The sequence below is a fragment of the Felis catus genome, chromosome C1 (assembly GCF_018350175.1).
Source record: "Felis catus isolate Fca126 chromosome C1, F.catus_Fca126_mat1.0, whole genome shotgun sequence".
NCBI lineage: Eukaryota > Metazoa > Chordata > Mammalia > Carnivora > Felidae > Felis > Felis catus.
This window is the reverse complement of record NC_058375.1, coordinates 159,347,624-159,364,356: the sequence shown is the minus strand read 5'-3', so window position 1 is coordinate 159,364,356 and position 16,733 is coordinate 159,347,624. Positions and strand designations below refer to the sequence as shown.

The 16,733-nt window shown below is 48.1% G+C and overlaps 1 protein-coding gene across 2 annotated transcripts; it reads right to left on the bottom strand.

Moving 5' to 3' along the window:
• Positions 1–3,840: 3,840 nt before the first annotated feature.
• SP5 (Sp5 transcription factor) lies at positions 3,841–7,064 on the bottom strand. 2 transcript variants are annotated; one of them, XM_023259446.2, is made up of 2 exons: positions 6,326–7,064; positions 3,841–5,616 (listed from the first exon to the last, which is right to left on the bottom strand). In XM_023259446.2, exons 1-2 carry the CDS (start codon positions 6,374–6,376, stop codon positions 4,468–4,470), a joined length of 1,200 nt encoding a protein of 399 aa, XP_023115214.1. In that variant the 5' UTR covers positions 6,377–7,064; the 3' UTR covers positions 3,841–4,467. The 2 variants fall into 2 exon arrangements, with proteins under 2 accessions (XP_023115214.1, XP_023115215.1); XM_023259447.2 differs by having other exon boundaries at positions 5,821–7,063.
• Between the last annotated feature and the right edge of the window lie 9,669 nt (positions 7,065–16,733).

The window sequence follows — 16,733 nt, the reverse complement described above, 5'->3', positions numbered from 1 at the left end:
AAAATGTATATACTATACCAATCATCACATGCAAATCTCTAACTGGTAACAAGTTGAAATAGTAAAACTGAAACTATCAAAAAAAGTTGTGATGGCCCATATACATCTTTGTTGAACAGTATGACTTATTCGTTATAGTAACACTATGTAAGTTGTTTTACAATGTCCATAAACTAATTTGAAACATTGCAGATTCTTTAAAAACAAGTGGGGGAGGAGCGATTGACACAAAGATCTTTATGCAAAAATGTGCTGAGTCTGAACGTCACCAGAGAAAGATGTACTCTTTATGTATATTGGATACCACATTGATCAGGTTACCATTATGGTGGCCCAATGATGAAACGCGTCCTTTTGTTGTATTAATCTAAGTAAAGATTTCATTGCCAAAATACATCTTTCTGTCTCGATTTTTTCCTTACTTTTTCCTGTTGCATCAAACTATGCTGGCACATATCCTTATTTCAAAGCTGCCCTGGGTTTCATACTGTTTTAAAGTCCCTCTCTATCATGCAGACCAGAGGTAGGTAGTGATATCTGATAGAACATTCATATTACCTATTTTGAGTAGCTCTCAATTTGGGATATTAGCAAACCATAATTCCACTTACTAGAAAAACAAAACTTGAAGGTTGCATCTCATTATGCAACACAGTTCATTTCCCAGTGTGATATCAATGTATCTCAACTTGTCAATATTTACCGTGAAGAGCTAAGGCAAGTAAAAGTGGTTTGCAATTTTAGAGCCCTAAACAGCTTACTAGGTGTTTACATGAATATGAAGTCATAGCTACCACTATAGTAACATTCTGTGACACTCTCACAGCAAAACCAATATAAATGGGAAACACTAAAGGTTCAGCTTTAAACAGATTACTGAAAAACCTATAGTATTAGAACAGAGTACAAAGTAGGGTGAAAAACTGCCTTTTCTACAAATGTCATTGCTTCAAGTAGGTTTCTGCAAGAAGCATGCTCATCAAGATTAGTTTTTAAATGGCTATGTCTTTTTTGGTTGACTTACAGCAAAATAATTTAAAACAATATTCATAACATGGTTTTAAGATTTAAATTCTATCTGAAACTAGACTAACACAGTAAATAATACAGTTGTATTTTCTTTAACATAATTTACTTCCATTCATTACAAATTAGCGGTCAGCTGAAGGTAAAATTTACACAATTTTCCCTTGAGAAAACTGTGGAGTATTGTTAACAAGTTTAGAAACACACATTTCAGAGGTACCTAAATAACTGATAAGTCAATTTCTCCATGTTTCTAAGTTCTTGATCAAAACGGTTCATTCATCAATTGTTAGATTCAAAATAATCATATCACATTAATTTTAGAATTTTCTAAAATGATACTGTTGTTTGCATGCTACTAAAACCATTGCTTCAAAAATGTATATGAGACCATCATTAACATATTCTCGTCAATTAATTTTTAAAACTTAATTGAATTGGGTGCTAGGGTCTTTAAGTAAAGCCTTGAATTTGGTTGGTAGATTAAACTTTCCTTTTTGATGTTAGCAAAACTCTAAATAAAAAATAACTTTTAGTTTACGTTTAATGGTAATTTGTTTCTGTGCTGCCCAAGCGAGCACTGAACTTCTCTTACTTTAAATTTTATTAAATTTTCTGCAAACTGTGCTTAATTGTACATACTTATGCATATTCTTTCTGCACATTGATTTATTTTAAAATAGTCTTTAAAGTCCTAAGTGGTACTGGTTGCAGTTTTATGAAACAGACCATGCATTAGCAGTTCACATTTTAACAGTTTATACAATCGAATACATTTTTGCAGTCAAACTTATATTTCTGATCCATTAGCTTATTTTTCAGTATAGACATGAAACGGTTACCTACACTTGGACAATAACATCACATCATTGTGGCTTCCTTGCTTCCACTTGGACAATGGCATGAGCATTTTGTTCTAAAGTAACTGGAACACAAATGTTCAGTGGTAGGATAAAGAACGGTCTTTCCGTGGTACCAAGTTAGCCTAAAAACTGTACTTTTGCCATACTTTTTAAGCTTGTAGGTTTAACCAAGTGAAAACATAAGAAGGTTATTTTGTCATCAAATAACTGCTCTGCTTTTAAATTTTTTATATATCGTATTTTTGGATAAGTTCCGTATGTTTTATCTAGTTCTCTTGGCAATCATACAGTTAAACTTAGAAGGAAACTTTACCTTCAACACTGCATCTGTTTGGATACTAAAGGATCACAGCCGTCAGTAATAGCCAGCAGGCTCATTTCAAACTTGCCATTTTTCTTTTTCCACCAAGGGCATTCTCTTTTGAATGAGCGAATCACTTTAACTTTTGAGTCCAAAGCCCTTGGTCTTTCCACTCTACCAGGATTTCTCTTTCCCTACTATCTGCAAAAAAACCCCATCTTTTCTGGCTCTGATGTGAGTTTCTGTAACTCTTCATAGAAATGATTCTCAAGAATCTGGGTTTAGATTAAGACCGCACACTTAGATGTGTATTACTGTAACTGCGTAGCAACTTTCTTATTACTATTGCTAGCAAACCTGTCACTCTTGAAAATTTAGCTAAGCAAACTATCCTTCCCAGGTAGAGAAGCCTGAAGACTCCCGTTCCAATCTATCATTAAACAGTTTCAAAATCTCTAATGAGAACAACTGGTTCTAAGGCCTATCTCCACGATGATTTGAATATTCTTTTACTACCTTGTCTCAAATTAGAGTAAAATGTCATTTCTTAGGAATATGAAAGTAATTCCATCTCTATTATGTTGATGTCTGTGTTTTACTTTATACTGTAAGTCTCAAGCACAACCTTCCTAGCTTTTAAGAATTTACCCTTCAGTTTGACTTCAAATAGAAGTTTGTAAACTGTGAAATCCTATCAATTTATACACACTTCTGCTACCATGAAGACTATTCAGTTCCACTGAAATCTGGCATTAATGAGGCCAGCTTAACATATTAACAAAATTTAGAACATTTTCTGTTCTTTGATAATTCTAAATCAGATTATCTTATTATTAAGATAATTATTAAGATTAAGATGTCAGTTTCAGGTTTAAAAACTCAAATACACGCAAACATCCAGGAGTCAGCTGAGTCAAGACACTTGAAAAAACACTTGTAAACTTTTTTAGAGACAGGCGAGAAACCTACCTATGCGTATTCCTGGTTCCTCCCTGAGCAAATCCTGGTCAACTTCAATGAATAAAAAAAACCCAAAATCCCAAGATACAAAGTGGAAGGAAAATCTTCCAGGCCCAGCCAGAAGATCTCTAAGTGTCTATTGTGAAACAAGACTCTTCAGATCTTCACAGCACAATGAAGAAGAAAAGAAGCAAAACAAGAGGACTGAGGTGACAGCTTCTTTCCTGGGGGAATCTCTGTAACTCTCCGGAATCTCACCTGTGAACAAATCCTTGAGTCTCCAGCATCTCTCCAAACACCTGCATAACCCACTGCCAGGAGGGAGCACAGCTCCGTGTGACCTCTGTCCCTAGAGTACCACCAAATGGAAAGCCACGCATTCGCCAGGTAACATAAGGTCCATTGTATGTACAGCAGGTATCAAACTTTTAAGAGAAGCCCGACAGTCTCCGGTCAAGTCCTAAGGCCGCATGAGAAACTCAAGGTGTGACTGGAAAATCTTGCCCTATCCCTCTTTACCGCAAAACTGACCCTGCCCTTCTTCCTCCATCCATGCACCCAACACACCTTCCCAGACCCTTCTAAAGCAAAGAAACCTCCCCACATGCAGTCTACAGGAACCGTCTTCTCGGTGAAATCTGACCATTTTGTAAAGCCTCCCCGAAGAAGAAAAGATCAAATGAGACTGGCTCAGCCGGGTCCCGAGGTGACCCCAGAGTTAACGTATTTATTTTCACGCTGTAACTGCGGATTGCTTTACAGAGACATTTCATGCTGTAGCTCTGCATGGAGCTGAGGACAAAAGCAACATTTTTATTAACGTTATAATTATTATAATTATTCTTTAACAAAGCTATTAAATAACCTGTACAAAGCCCGGACGGGTCCTAGCAAAAAAAAAAAAAAAAAAAAAAAAAAAAAAAAAAAAAAAAAAAAAGCACAATTTCAAATCTCCCAAGGTCCTTCTGCTTTAACTCAACAGTGTTTCCTATATACAAGGTCAGCCCAGTGTGGTCCCCCAAAACTGTAGATCTCCTAGACGGTGGGAATGGTTAAGAGCTTGAAACCGCCCTGGCGTGACGCAGTGCTCCTCACCCTACTTCCCCTGTTCCTCCGGGGCACAGGGTCCCTGTCCGAAGGCCGGGCCAGGGAAGCTAGGAGCCCGGGGCGTTGCTTTGGGAGGAGGGCAGAAGGAAGACGCAAGAGCCTGTTGGGTCTTCCCTCCGCCAGCTGCCCACAGAGCTCCGGAACCTCCCCAAAGAGGGGCTGGAAAGGGAGTCCCAGGCGGGAGAGGCCTCGAGTCGCCCCGCGGTAGGCTCACAGGTCCCGCGGGTCTTCCCGCTTGACCCCGGCCTCGGCAACTTTGAGCTTCTTATTCTGGTGCGTCTTGACGTGCTTGGCGAGGTGGTCGCTGCGCATGAAGCGCTTCCCGCACTCTGGGCAGGCGAAGCGCTTCTCGCCGGTGTGAGTCCGCAGGTGCCGCTGCAGCTCATCCGAGCGCGTGAAGCTCTTGCCGCAAAAGAGCCAGTTGCATACGAAGGGCCGCTCGCCCGTGTGCCAGCGCAGGTGCGCCTTGAGGTGCGACGTCTTGCCGTACACCTTGCCGCAGCCCGGCACGTGGCATACGTGCTGCTTCTTCTTGCCCGGCTCTGCCTCGGGGGCGCCGCCAGCCGCCTGGCAGTTGGGGCAGCGGCAGCGGCGGCACCTCCTGGCCGTGGCCGCCAGGGGGGCCTTGGTCTGCAGCAGCGCAGCGATCTGGCTCTGGTACTGCGCAAAGTCCGACGGACCCAACACCAGGCCCCGCTGCAGGGCGGCGGCGGCGGCGGCCGCGGCGGCGGCGGCCGCTGAGGCGGGGAAGCGAGGTGCGTGCGGGCCCCCGGCGCAGGCGCCGGAGAGGCCGCCCCCCGGAACCCCGGAGGTCCCCGGACCGGTGCCCGCCTGCGGGATACTCCACCACGGGAGGTCGTCGGGGGCTGGGTTGGGAGACAGCTGGCGGCACGTGGGTGGCGGTGGTGGGGGCGGCGGGGGCAGCAGGTTGGAGTAGCCAGGCGGCAGCGCCGCCTGTGTAGGGTAGGGCACGTAGGCAGGCGCGCAGCTGGCGGGCAGCGCCGCCATGCTCGAGGGCAGCATCTTGACGGGTGAGAACTCGTAGGGGTACGAGGGGTCGGCGGGGGGTGTGAGCGGCAGCTCGTGGGCCGCCCCAAAGGACGGCTGCAGGTGCGTCTTCTGCGGCGTCAGGCCCAGACTGGGGTGCGGGGGCGGCAGCGCGCCCGGTGAGTGCGCGGGCATGTCGGCGGTCCACGGGTGAAAGAGCCTGGAGGGCGAGCCCAGCGCGGGGTCGTAGGGCACCTGCAGGAAGTCCGGGGGCGCAGCGGCTCCCGGCTGGCCTATACGGCTACAGGTGGCGGCTAGCAGCGCCAGGGGCGAGTGCTTTCCCAGGTCCGGGGAGGCGCTGGGGGTGCGGTCCTGCATGGGCGGCGGCGGCGGCGGGGAGGGCGGAGAGGAGACAAAAGGTTAGCGCTCCAAGCGCGGTCTTCAGGCCGGCCCGCCACCCCCACAGCAGCTATTATATCACCGCCCCTCCCGCGTACCGGCTGTCCCTCCCCCCACCCACCGCACCCCCGCACGCACCCACCCACCAGTACCGTTAACTTTTGGAGCCTGCGCTACCTGAACGCGGAGCGCTCGAGCGCTTCCTGTTAAACTACTTGGTGCAAAGAGACGCCATCCAGACTCAGAGGAAGCAGGCACACGGTGGGAGGGGAGAAGGATCCGACGGGCCGCTCCGGCCTCCGCGGTCAGAAAGGGTGTGGAAACACCCACAGACCAGCGGCCTATCCGCCCTCCCTCCCACCTTTTAAGCTACTCTCGAGCTCCTCCTACGCCCGCCCCAGCCTGAAATTCAGCGGGAGGGCCCCAGCAGGGTGAGATCGGGCCCTGTTCTTGGCCAAACTCGCAAGCCCGAACAACCCTCGGATCCGCGCGTCCCTCCCCCAAAGGCCACACTCTAGACACCACGGTTAGGTGCGAAGTTGACGTGGGCACCACTAGGTCTGACTCCAGCTGCATCCACCGAACAGGGTCCCTTTGAGATTCAGGGTGCACAGAGTACCACGATCGATCCGGACGCGACCCTTCCCACCTTTCCCTATCTCCCTCCGAGCCCAGACCTGACCTGGAGGAAGGCCTGCAGCGAGTCGTTCCGGAGGACGGCCACGGCGGCCATAGCTACAGCTTTCGGGCCGTTGGCTGCGGAGCAGGGCGCTGCCGAGGCATGGAGACCCGAAGGCGAGGACGAACGGCCGCCCAGTGTCCCTCCCCGGCGCCCTCTCTGCGCTCCGGGGCCCTCCCGCCTGCGCCTCTCGCCGCGCCCCGCTCGCTCGCCCCGCGCGCGGTCTGAGCGCTTCAGGATCACCTCCAAGAATTTGATAAGGACTTTGCTGGGCCGCCAGCCAGTCAGAGGGAAGATTTATGGCTTTGAAGTTTGCCGCTACCCAATCATCAAAGAATAGCGGCTCTTTCAGAAGCGAAAGCAAATCCTTTGAATCCACAAAGCTCCTATGGTGTGTTTGTTGGTCGGGATAAAAGAACTGATTATTAGGGGGGATGGGAAGGGAGGAGATAAAGGCGGGACAATTAATGAAGTAATCACTATGTGGGAAATGTATATACACAAATAATTGGATTTTCCTGATCAAAGGGGGCCTTGCCGCCTGGAGACCCGCGCTTGGGTTGCTTGAGACACTCGATCCTCCTCCCCCGTCCCGCAACTCCCTTGCAATTAAAGATTTGCACCGAGGCAGCGCCCAAAGTGACAAAGTGTCTTTGTTATCTCCAGAGAAATCTGCCTTTGGCTTCAGGGCGAGGGACTTTGAGACTGAGATGAGGGTAATTCCCCCCTCCTCCAGTACTTACACACCCCGCACCGGAACAGCACACCCAGCAGCCTGCGAACACCGCGGACCCCAGGGAATTCCCGGGGCGGAGCGTGGGACGCACCTCGCCGGGCCGGCCGCGTGCCCTCTACCCCCGCCCGTCGCGGTGGAGCCGCGGGCAGGGTTCTGACCCGGGGCGGGGCCAGGCGGCCGCCCAGGGCGGCGGTGGGTAGCGCGCACACTCCTGGGCCGCCCGCCTGACAAGCCACTGTAGCTCTCTTGTGACATTCCTGCTGGCGACCTGGAAGTTTTCTTGGGCTACAACTTTTGCAAATAGTGAGCCTGGGAAAAACACCCGGACCGCGCTTACCACCACAGCTGAGCTTGGCAGGACACCCAGAGCAACCCGTGATATACGCCAGAGGAAAAAACTGTACGTCGCTCTTCTCTCTTCAGGCAGGCAGCCCTGGACCACCGCGAAGGGCCGGGCAAGCAGCTGACCGCTATTGGCCCCCACCGAAGCCTCCCGCAGTGCCGGCAATTTCTCCCTCCAAGCCCCGTCCGGCGAGTGAGCGCTCTTTGCAAGCCGCACACACCTACCGGGGAACTACTTGGAAAAAGTAAGGCGCGGTCGAGGAAACCTTTTGTTGTCCAACAAACCACAAACAGTACGAGGGAGGCCCTTTAACCGGAAAGAAAAGTCGATAAAAACTGTTGTTCCCGTCACCTTTGTAAAGAGAAGAAAGTTCAGGCGCGGGGCGTGCGCCCCGGGTTAGGGAAAAGCTCACCCTGAACCCTCGCTGGCCCGCCCGCATGCCCGGCCGCGGAAGGACGGTCGGCCACCTGCCCCTGTCCGGCCCGGGCTCCAGGCGCGTCCTGCCAAGTCGGTGCGGACGCAGGGATCTCCGCACCTGGGAGCAAGGGGTCGCGGGAGGAGGAGGAGGCGGGCGGAAAACCGCGGAGTCCTCACGGCACTGGAGGGGATTAAGGGCCGGAAGGGCAGCTGAGGCCTCCCGCAGGCTGCCGCCGCTCACGTGGCGGTGCAACCGAGCAGGCCGCCTGGGCTTGGCGGACCGCGCTCCACGCCCGGCCTCCCCGCAGACACGGGCTCCTCTCTCCGAGGCCGCCGGCTGTGCGGGGGCTCTTTGAGCTTTCTTGCGTCCGGCCTTCCTGCGCGTGGCCAGGACTGAAGGGAGGACTGACCGTGTGGTCCAACTCGTGGTGCGGCGCCCGCGGTTAGCCCAACTCCAGCAGACTTCTGATTCGGAGACTGGGCTGTATCCTGGTGCCTTCTGCATTCCCATCAGGGGTCGGGATGCTACGCCCACCAGACATTCATTTCCCGGAGCCCAGGGCCTGTCTTCGAAATAGAAACATCATGCGGAAGAAGAGTGGGCCACCTGCGGACCAAACACTATGAGCAAGCACGCCCCCCGCACTCACCCCCCCCCCCCCCGCCAAGGTGTTAACCCAGGAAGGATGAGCAGTGACCACCATACAGCTCACTTGGCCAAAGCTCCCGAAGATGAGGTCCAGGTACTCTGGGAGCCGGGAAGGGGAGGGGACTTAGTGTTTTGCTCCATGGCCTGGCAATCGTACCCTTTTCCACGCCTCATCCACGGGATGAGTCCCCGTGAAGCCTGGGACCCGAAGATGCCCTTTCTCGGATGCAAATCAGAGGCCAGGGAGTTTGGTGGCGCACACTCGCCCCTGCACACGTCCGAACTGTCAAGCAAGTCTCGCCCCTTAGAGTGTTTCTTCTCCGGCTCCTTTCAGTTCCTCAAACCCCTCTGTCCCCTACAGTCAGGCCGGTCTGGGCCAAGCAGGCTGGAAAGCAGTCTGTTTGCCGAATATGTTCACTATTTTAACACAAACGCAAGAAAAGCCTATTCACATCTGCGTAGTTGTTACAGGAGAAAACTTTTTCCTCCAAGATGCCCCCATGAGCCATTTTAACCAGCACCAGCGGCCAGGAGGCAAAAGAGAGTAGTGCTTGCTGGTTAAGAGGTCAGACTCCGAAAAACCTGAACCCAGATTTTCTAGTTGCCGCTTTCTAGTTGGTGACCTTGGCAAGCAAGTTACTTAGCCTCTTCGTGCCTCAGTTTCCCAATTGGTAAATGGGGGTTATAATAGTGCTCATTTTCTGGAGTGCTTGTGGGCTTAAAAGAGGTAATATAAGCAAAATCTTTAAGGCAGTGGGGCACACAGTAGGCCCTCTCTTGCCTTGGTTGAAGTCCTTGCTGTAGGCCTTACCTCCGTTTGTGAAAACCCGTCACGACTGCAGCCCTCCCAAGCACGAGCTGAAGTTTGGAGAAAGACTTTTACAAGCTGCTGTTAAGCTTCCCTCCCTCTGCAGTCGGGGACTCCTGAAAAACTTACTCTTAATGAAGTAATGTTCGGAGCGTCCATTAAAAATGCAATGCCCGGAGATCAAAGTACAATATTTATTTTAGAAATTTGTTGCAATCACCAAGAGATACAGGTATCAAGGCCAGATGTCAGTTCCGTTACACAAAGCCCCGCGCCCGGGAAGAGCGTGTGGCTGCTCTGCCATAATGTAAAGAAACATCAAAGACCAAGCGCGCTGCAAAAGTGCGCAGCCGGGAGGGAAGGAGTGAGCCCGGGAGGGCCGGGCGCGCCCCAGACAGCGCGGGGGCTGCGGGGGCGGGGGTCAGTTCAAAGAGGTATCCGCTGGGGCGCGAGTTCACAGGAGGGAAGATTTAATGGGCTTTCTTTTGTTGGTGGGTGTGTTTGTGCACAGAGGACCCACGAACTCCTCTGTGGTCCTCCAGCCGGAGGGCGGAGGTGGAGGGGCGGGGAGAGGCGAATATGGAGCAAACTTTTACCGCGGCGGGGGGCGGGGAGGTTGAATAGTAGCCTCCCCGCAGCGGCAGGCGCAGTGGAGCGGCTCTCCTAGCTGCAGGGCTCCGAGGCCGGGAAGTTTGCGTCGCAGTTTCTTCGCGGGCGGGCTGCGAGCGCCGACCAGGTGCCACCAGCGAGAAGAGGCGGGTAGGTGAACCCGCAGGGGCACTCGCGCGATACGCGGATCTACTCAGCACGCTCCGGATCCATTCCAGAGAAGAGCGTTTGCTGAGAACTCTGGATTACTTACTTCGCGCCCGAGACTGGTATCTCGCCTCGGGCATTTCTTTTTCTTTCTTTCTTTTTTCTTTTTCTTTTTTTTTTTTTTTCTGGCAACAACTGGGGACCCACGCCTCTAGAATCAACCCAATCAGTCACCCATCGCCAGTTGATTTTTAAAAAATCGATGCATTATTTAGGTCATTTCAACAAATTCTTAATTCATTGGCTGTATACAGCAAGGTGTTGCTTAACTGCCCAGATCCCCCCCTCCCTTTCGCCATCCCTCGCTAAAGCCTCAATCTTCCAAGTGTTCCTGTCTACCTAGTTAATACAGTACCCGTCATTGCTTTATTAAAGGTGCTGGGAGGGGAGGGGTCAGAGTTTCCCTCGTACTAATGGGGCACTGAGTCGCAGGACGATGCTGTGTGCATTTCTTCAGTCATCTACAACCAAGTATTCTTAGAGCAGTCACTCGGCAGCCTTTTGAAGTCTTGCTAGAGCAGAAAGCTGCTATTGTTTTCAGCTCTCAACGTGGAAGGGATCAAACTTTGCCTCTTCAATCTGAAAGGTTTTTTTTTTTTTTTTTTTTTTTTAATGGTGGTGGGGGAAGGGTTGCAATCTGATACTCTCTAAGTTAACTTTGATTTCTAGGATTTGGAGCAGTCTCACAGTTTAAGCTGCAGACCAAATCACAGACACTCCAAAGCTTGTGTCTGAAACAGGGGCTCTATCCTTAATACAGCAGAGTGCGTTCAGAAGCAAGAAATTATAATGCTGGGAATCTTTGGGAAACAGTGACTTGGCTTGGGAAAGTTTGCTCAACTGGAAACCTTGCGTTAACTTTAAGCTTAAACTTCAAAATTGGATCAGTATATAATGGATGAGGGAGTGGAATTCTAGAAGGGGTCCTTTACCTCATCCAATTTGAGTCTCCCAATTGATGGCAGGAGGGAACTGCGTTTGCATGGTATATCATGCCTGCACAGTGCTGTTAACTTAAGTAGCTGTTCCATAAATGCTCACTGGTGTTGGGTGGTAGAGTGGAATGGTGTGTACCAATGTCAATTGCATAGTGATTGTTTGGTGTCACAGAGCACACAAATACAGTTGGGACTCAGAGGAGAACATTCGTGAGGGCTGGAGTACTTAAGGGAGGTTTATTAAGGAGCTGGGGTTTGGAGGAGCCTTTAAGGACCCATGGAATTTTCATGGGGCGCATAGAAAAGGAAGATGGTGGAGGGGGGAAAGGCCAGGAAGGAAAGAGAACTCCCTTTTCAGTGAGGAGCTGAATAACCATGGAAGATGAAGTTTTGCATCTTTGATTTGCTGGTGTAGACAGGGTACGGCTAGATTAGAGAAATCAGGGAGAGGAGATGGGCCCTGATGCTATATGTAATATGAATTTAGGGTAGGCTCCTGAGAAGATGAACTCAATTCCAGTTCTTAAATTTCCTTCCTAGGGGGGTTGGCTTGCTGAGAGCTTGGAAGGGTAGGTGCAGATGCAGTTACCTAGGTGTGAGGTGGTGAAGGCCTGGATTGGAAACTGGTAGTCAAAGGGTGACAGACATTTTAAAGAGAAAAAGGGGAAAACTTGATGACGATTTGAAGTAAGAGGTAAAAACAAAAGGAAAAATAAAAAAGATTTCTCTTTTGACAAATGGTGAGGAGACAACTGGATATCCATGTGTAAAAGATTGATGTTGGGCATTTTCCTTACAGCATACATAAAAATTAACTCTAGGGCACCTGGGTGGCTCTGTCAGTCAAGTGACAGGCTCTTGATTTTGGGTCAGGTCATGGTCTCATGGCTCATGGGATCTAGTCCAGCATCTGGCTCTGCGTTGATGGCATGGAGCCTACTTGGGATTCTCTCTCTGCCCCTCCCCTGCTTGTTCCCTCTCTCTCTCTTTCTCTCTCTCAAAATAAATAAAAAACATTAAAAAATTAACTCTAAATGGATCACAGACCTAAATGTAAGCGTTAAACTATAAAACCTGTAGAAGAAAACATAGGAGTAAGTCTTCATTGACATTGGGTTAGGCAGCAGTTTTTCAGATACACAAAAAGCACTGTGGCAAGAGAAAAAATAGACAAGTTGGCCTTCATCAAAATTTAGACCTTTGTGCTTCCAAAAATGCCATCATGAAAATGGAGACAACCCACAGAATGGGAGAAAGTATTTGCAAATTATGTATCAAATAAGAGATTTGTATCCATAATGTATAAAGAACTCTTGCAACTCAGCAATAAAAATACAACTAATGCAATTTTAAAATAGGTGAAGGATTTGAATAGACATTTTTCCCTATACAAAAAGCAAATAAGCACACAAAAATATGCTCAATATCATTAGCTGTTACTAAAATACCAATAAAAACCAGATGAGATACCAATTTACATTGACTAGGATGGCTGTCATGAAGAAGATAGTGTTGGATGTGGCCAAACTGGAACCCTCATACACTGCTGGTAGGAATGTAAACTGATACAGCCACTTTGAAAAGCAATTAGGCAGTTCTCAAAATTTTAACATGGAGTTATAATTCTATTCCTAAATAAATATCAAAGATAATTAAAAACCTATGTCCACACAAAAACCTGTCTATGAATGTCACAACAGCACTACTCATAATAGCTACAAGGTAGAAACAATCCAAATGTCTACCAACTGATGCATGGACAAACAAAATGTGTTACATTTCTACAATGGAATACTATTCAGCTGTAAAAACTAATGAAATACTGATATGTTACAACACGGATGAACTTGGAAAACATTATGCTAAGTGAAAGAAACCAGTCACAAAATACCACATATAGTATGTTTACATTTATATGAAGTGTCTAGAATAGACAAATCCAGAGACAGAAAGTAGATTAGTGGTTGCCAGGGGAGGGTTGGGGAGGGGGGCCTGGTGGAGAATAAGGAATGACTGCTTTTGACTGCTTTTTTCTTTTTTTTTAATGTTTATTTTGAGAGAGAGAGAGAGAGAGAGAGAGAGAGAGAGAGAGAGAGAGAGAGAGAGAATGAGCGGGGGAGGGGCAGAGAGAGAGAAACACTCACACACAGAATCCGAAGCAGGCTCCAGGCTCTGAGCTGTTAGCACAGAGCCTGATGCGGGCTTGAACCCACAAACTGCAAGATCATGACCTGAGCCAAAATTGGATGCTTAACTGACTGAGCCACTCAGATGCCCCTTTCTTTCTTTTTCTTCCTTCCTTCCTTCCTTCCTTCCTTCCTTCCTTCCTTCCTTCCTTCCTTCCTTCCTTCCTTCCTTTTTCTTTCTTTCTTTCTTTCTTTCTTTCTTTCTTTCTTTCTTTCTTTCTTTCTTTCTTTCTTTTTCTTTCTTTCTTTCCTTCTTTCTTTCTTCTTTCTATCTTTTTAAAGTTTTTAATTTATTTTTAAGAGAGAGAGAGAGAGAGAGAGAGAGAGAGAGGCAGAGGCTGAGGGAGAGAGAGAATTCCAAGGAGGTTCTGCACTGTCAGTGCAGAGCCTGAACCGGGGCTTGAACTCAGGAACTGGGAGATCATGACCTGAGCCGGAATCAAGAGTTGGATGCTCAACTGAATGAGCCATCCAGGTGCCTTGGTGGGGGTAATATATTCTAAAATTGATTGTGGTGATGGTTGCACACCTCTGTGACTAGATTAAAAGCCATTGAATTATATACTTTAAATTGATGAATTGTATGATACATGATTATATCTCAGTTAAGATGCTTTGAAATATCAGACTACAAGGTTTTAGCCTGAGAAGTAGCAAAAATGATTGAATTACTGTAAAAGTGGGAGTATAAGGAGGAAGACAGTTTGGAGTTGAGTAGAAGCACCAAATTCAGTTTGGATCTGTTGAGTCTAAGATTTTGGCTGGATATTCACAGAGAAATACTTACAGAAAGCTGCAAATGTGGGGAGTGGGCAGTGCAGGAGTGATGGGGCTAGAGATAAGGACTTGGGAAGTCTTGGTGAGTAGTGATGGCTGAGTTATTGAGCTTATTGGAGTGAGTGGAGATGAAGCAGGTAGAGAAAAGCTCCAATAGAATTTAGGGGTAACCACCATTAGAGGATGGACAAAGGGAGAAGAGCCATCAAAGTAGCCAAAGGAAAAGAGAGGCAAGAGGAACCAAAAAAGTAGAGATGGGGGTACCTGGTGGCTTCATCGGTAAGCAGCTGAGTTCGACTCAGGTCATGATCTCATGGTTCCTGAGTTCGAGCCCCACATTGGGCTTCATGCTGACAGCAGGGAGCCTGCTTGGGATTCTCTCTCTCTCTCTCTCTCTCTCTCTCTCTCTCTCTCTCTCCCCCTGTCTCTCTGCCTCTCCCCTACTTGTACTCTCTCTCATAATAAATAAATAAATAAATAAATAAATAAATAAATAAATATCGTTCCAATTTTAGTATATGTGCTGCAGAAGCAAGCACTAAATAAATAAATAAATAAATAAATAAATAAATAAATAAAATAAACTTAAAAAAAACTGTAGAGGTGGGAGAATGAGCAAGACCATACATATGTCCAAGGCCAGGAGTGGGGTAAAGGCATAGAGGAAAGGGTAGTAAGAAACAGAGTGTCTGTTAGTTTCAGGAGGAAGCTTCGAGGATCCACTTTTAGAACTGAGGTAGGGACAGGAAGCAGATTATGGGTTTAAGAAGCAGCTAAAACATTCAGCAGGGTCTGGGCAAAAGTGTGTTTGTGTTTTAGGATGTGGTAAAAGGAAAGGTTAGAAAGAGGGGCTGTTGTAGGTGGGGAGCCTAGATCCCAGGGGTTTGCGACAGGGGTGTGGGGACTCTCTCTAATGAGGAGAGGAACCTCTCCTTCCCATACAGAGAAAAGCAAGCAAGTGTAACTGTAGGGAAGAACTGCCCACTGGGCCGATGCCAAACACAACTCATGGGAGAAGCTTTGTATTTATTTATCTGAAAGTACAAGGTGAAGTCATTGCTAAGAGTGAAAGGAAGGGGGGACGTCCCACGTTAAAAGTATTGTTGGAAACTGGTTGCAAATCGGGATGCTTACACCTACTTGTGCCAAACCTTGTCTTACATGTTTTACTTGACCAAATTCAGGCCTCACACACTTAAGTCTTGTCTTCTCGTTTACTCTGCTATCATCTGGATTCCTCAAACAAGAATGGGGCCCTTCTCCTTACTGTCTTGACTTGTAAAAAGAAGGGTAGTGCTAATGTCCTGCGGTGGGGCTGTCAGGAGGGGCAGAGGGAGGAGTTGGGGTACTTTCCATGGGAGGGAGGTCCCCAAATAAACATGCCTTTTGGGGCATATAAAATTGCTGCCAACAACACTGCTCTGAGCGATCTTCAGGCACAGACAAGGCCCCCTTACAAAAGGCACAACTTAGGGGGGGCCTGGGTGGCTCAGTCGGTTAAGCGTCTGACTTGGGCTCACATCATGATCTTGAGGTTCCTAGGCTCTGTGCTGACAGCTCAGAGCCTGGAGCCTGCTTTGGATTCTGTGTCTTCCTCTCTCTCTGCCCCTCTCCTGCTCACCCCCTGTCTCTCTCTCAAAAAAGTAAACAAACATTTTTTAAAAATGAAAAAAAAAAGGCACATCTTAGGAAAAGATAGTGCCAAACTTTCTTTATTAAGCATATAGTTTCCTATTTATTTTATCCGTTAATATTCCTGTTACAACCCTACGCTTTGATTTGTCATGGAAGCCATGTGGTGTCAGAAGAGATAAAGGCACAAAGAAGTCCAAGGACTTAAGGTCGTGGCAGGAGCCTGCTGACGCCCAAGATACCATTTTGTGGCTTTGTCTTCCATCTTTCTTTCTAGGTACAAGGAATTGAGTCTTTAGGGAGTACAGAGGACATACGCTCAGGTGAGCACAGGCAGGGTGGAGGACTCCTGAGAGCAGGGAGACCAGGCCTGCCCTTGGGCAGTTTGGAATACGGCACAGGGAAAGAGCCATCAGAGGGGAGACGCAGTTGGCTCACAGCACTGAGGAAGGATATTAAGAGCTAATGAAGACAGTGAGGCCCAAAGAAGTGAAGTGGCTTTCTGAGATCACACAACACAGTGAGAGAATCGAGTGGTGCACACATTATTTCTCTACGCTGATAGGGAACATGAGTACTGTAAGGAAGGTTCTCCGTGACCTGTTACCCATTTGTGGTGGCATTTATTCCTTTAAAAAAAGATGAAAGTGGTGGGCGTAGCAATAGAATGGATATAGCAATAAACTAAAAACATGCATTAATATGCAGGAAAATTACTTTGGTTGCAAGCCTCGTATAGATCCTGTGTGCATATCAAGAAATGCAAATAAACTCTGGACCCTTCACTTCCAACCCTCCAAGCCCAGCCTTACTGGGTGGAGGGAGGTGGGGTTGGTTAATTGGGCTGGAGAAGGGAGTGCTGGTGACCTGATGGGTTTGCATCACAGGTCTGCTCTGGTTTGCTGGGAGTAGTCTTTGAGAGAAGCCACGGCTTATGGCCCGTCTGTGAACACACAGACACTGTCACTCATAGTGTGCTTATATGACCATGCGGCTGGAGGACCATGATTCTGTGGCCAATCACAACACTAGGGAATCTCACCAAATCTCTCACTGACCCGATTTTATATATGGGGACGTTGTAGCACAGAGGGGTTAAAACTTTTTCC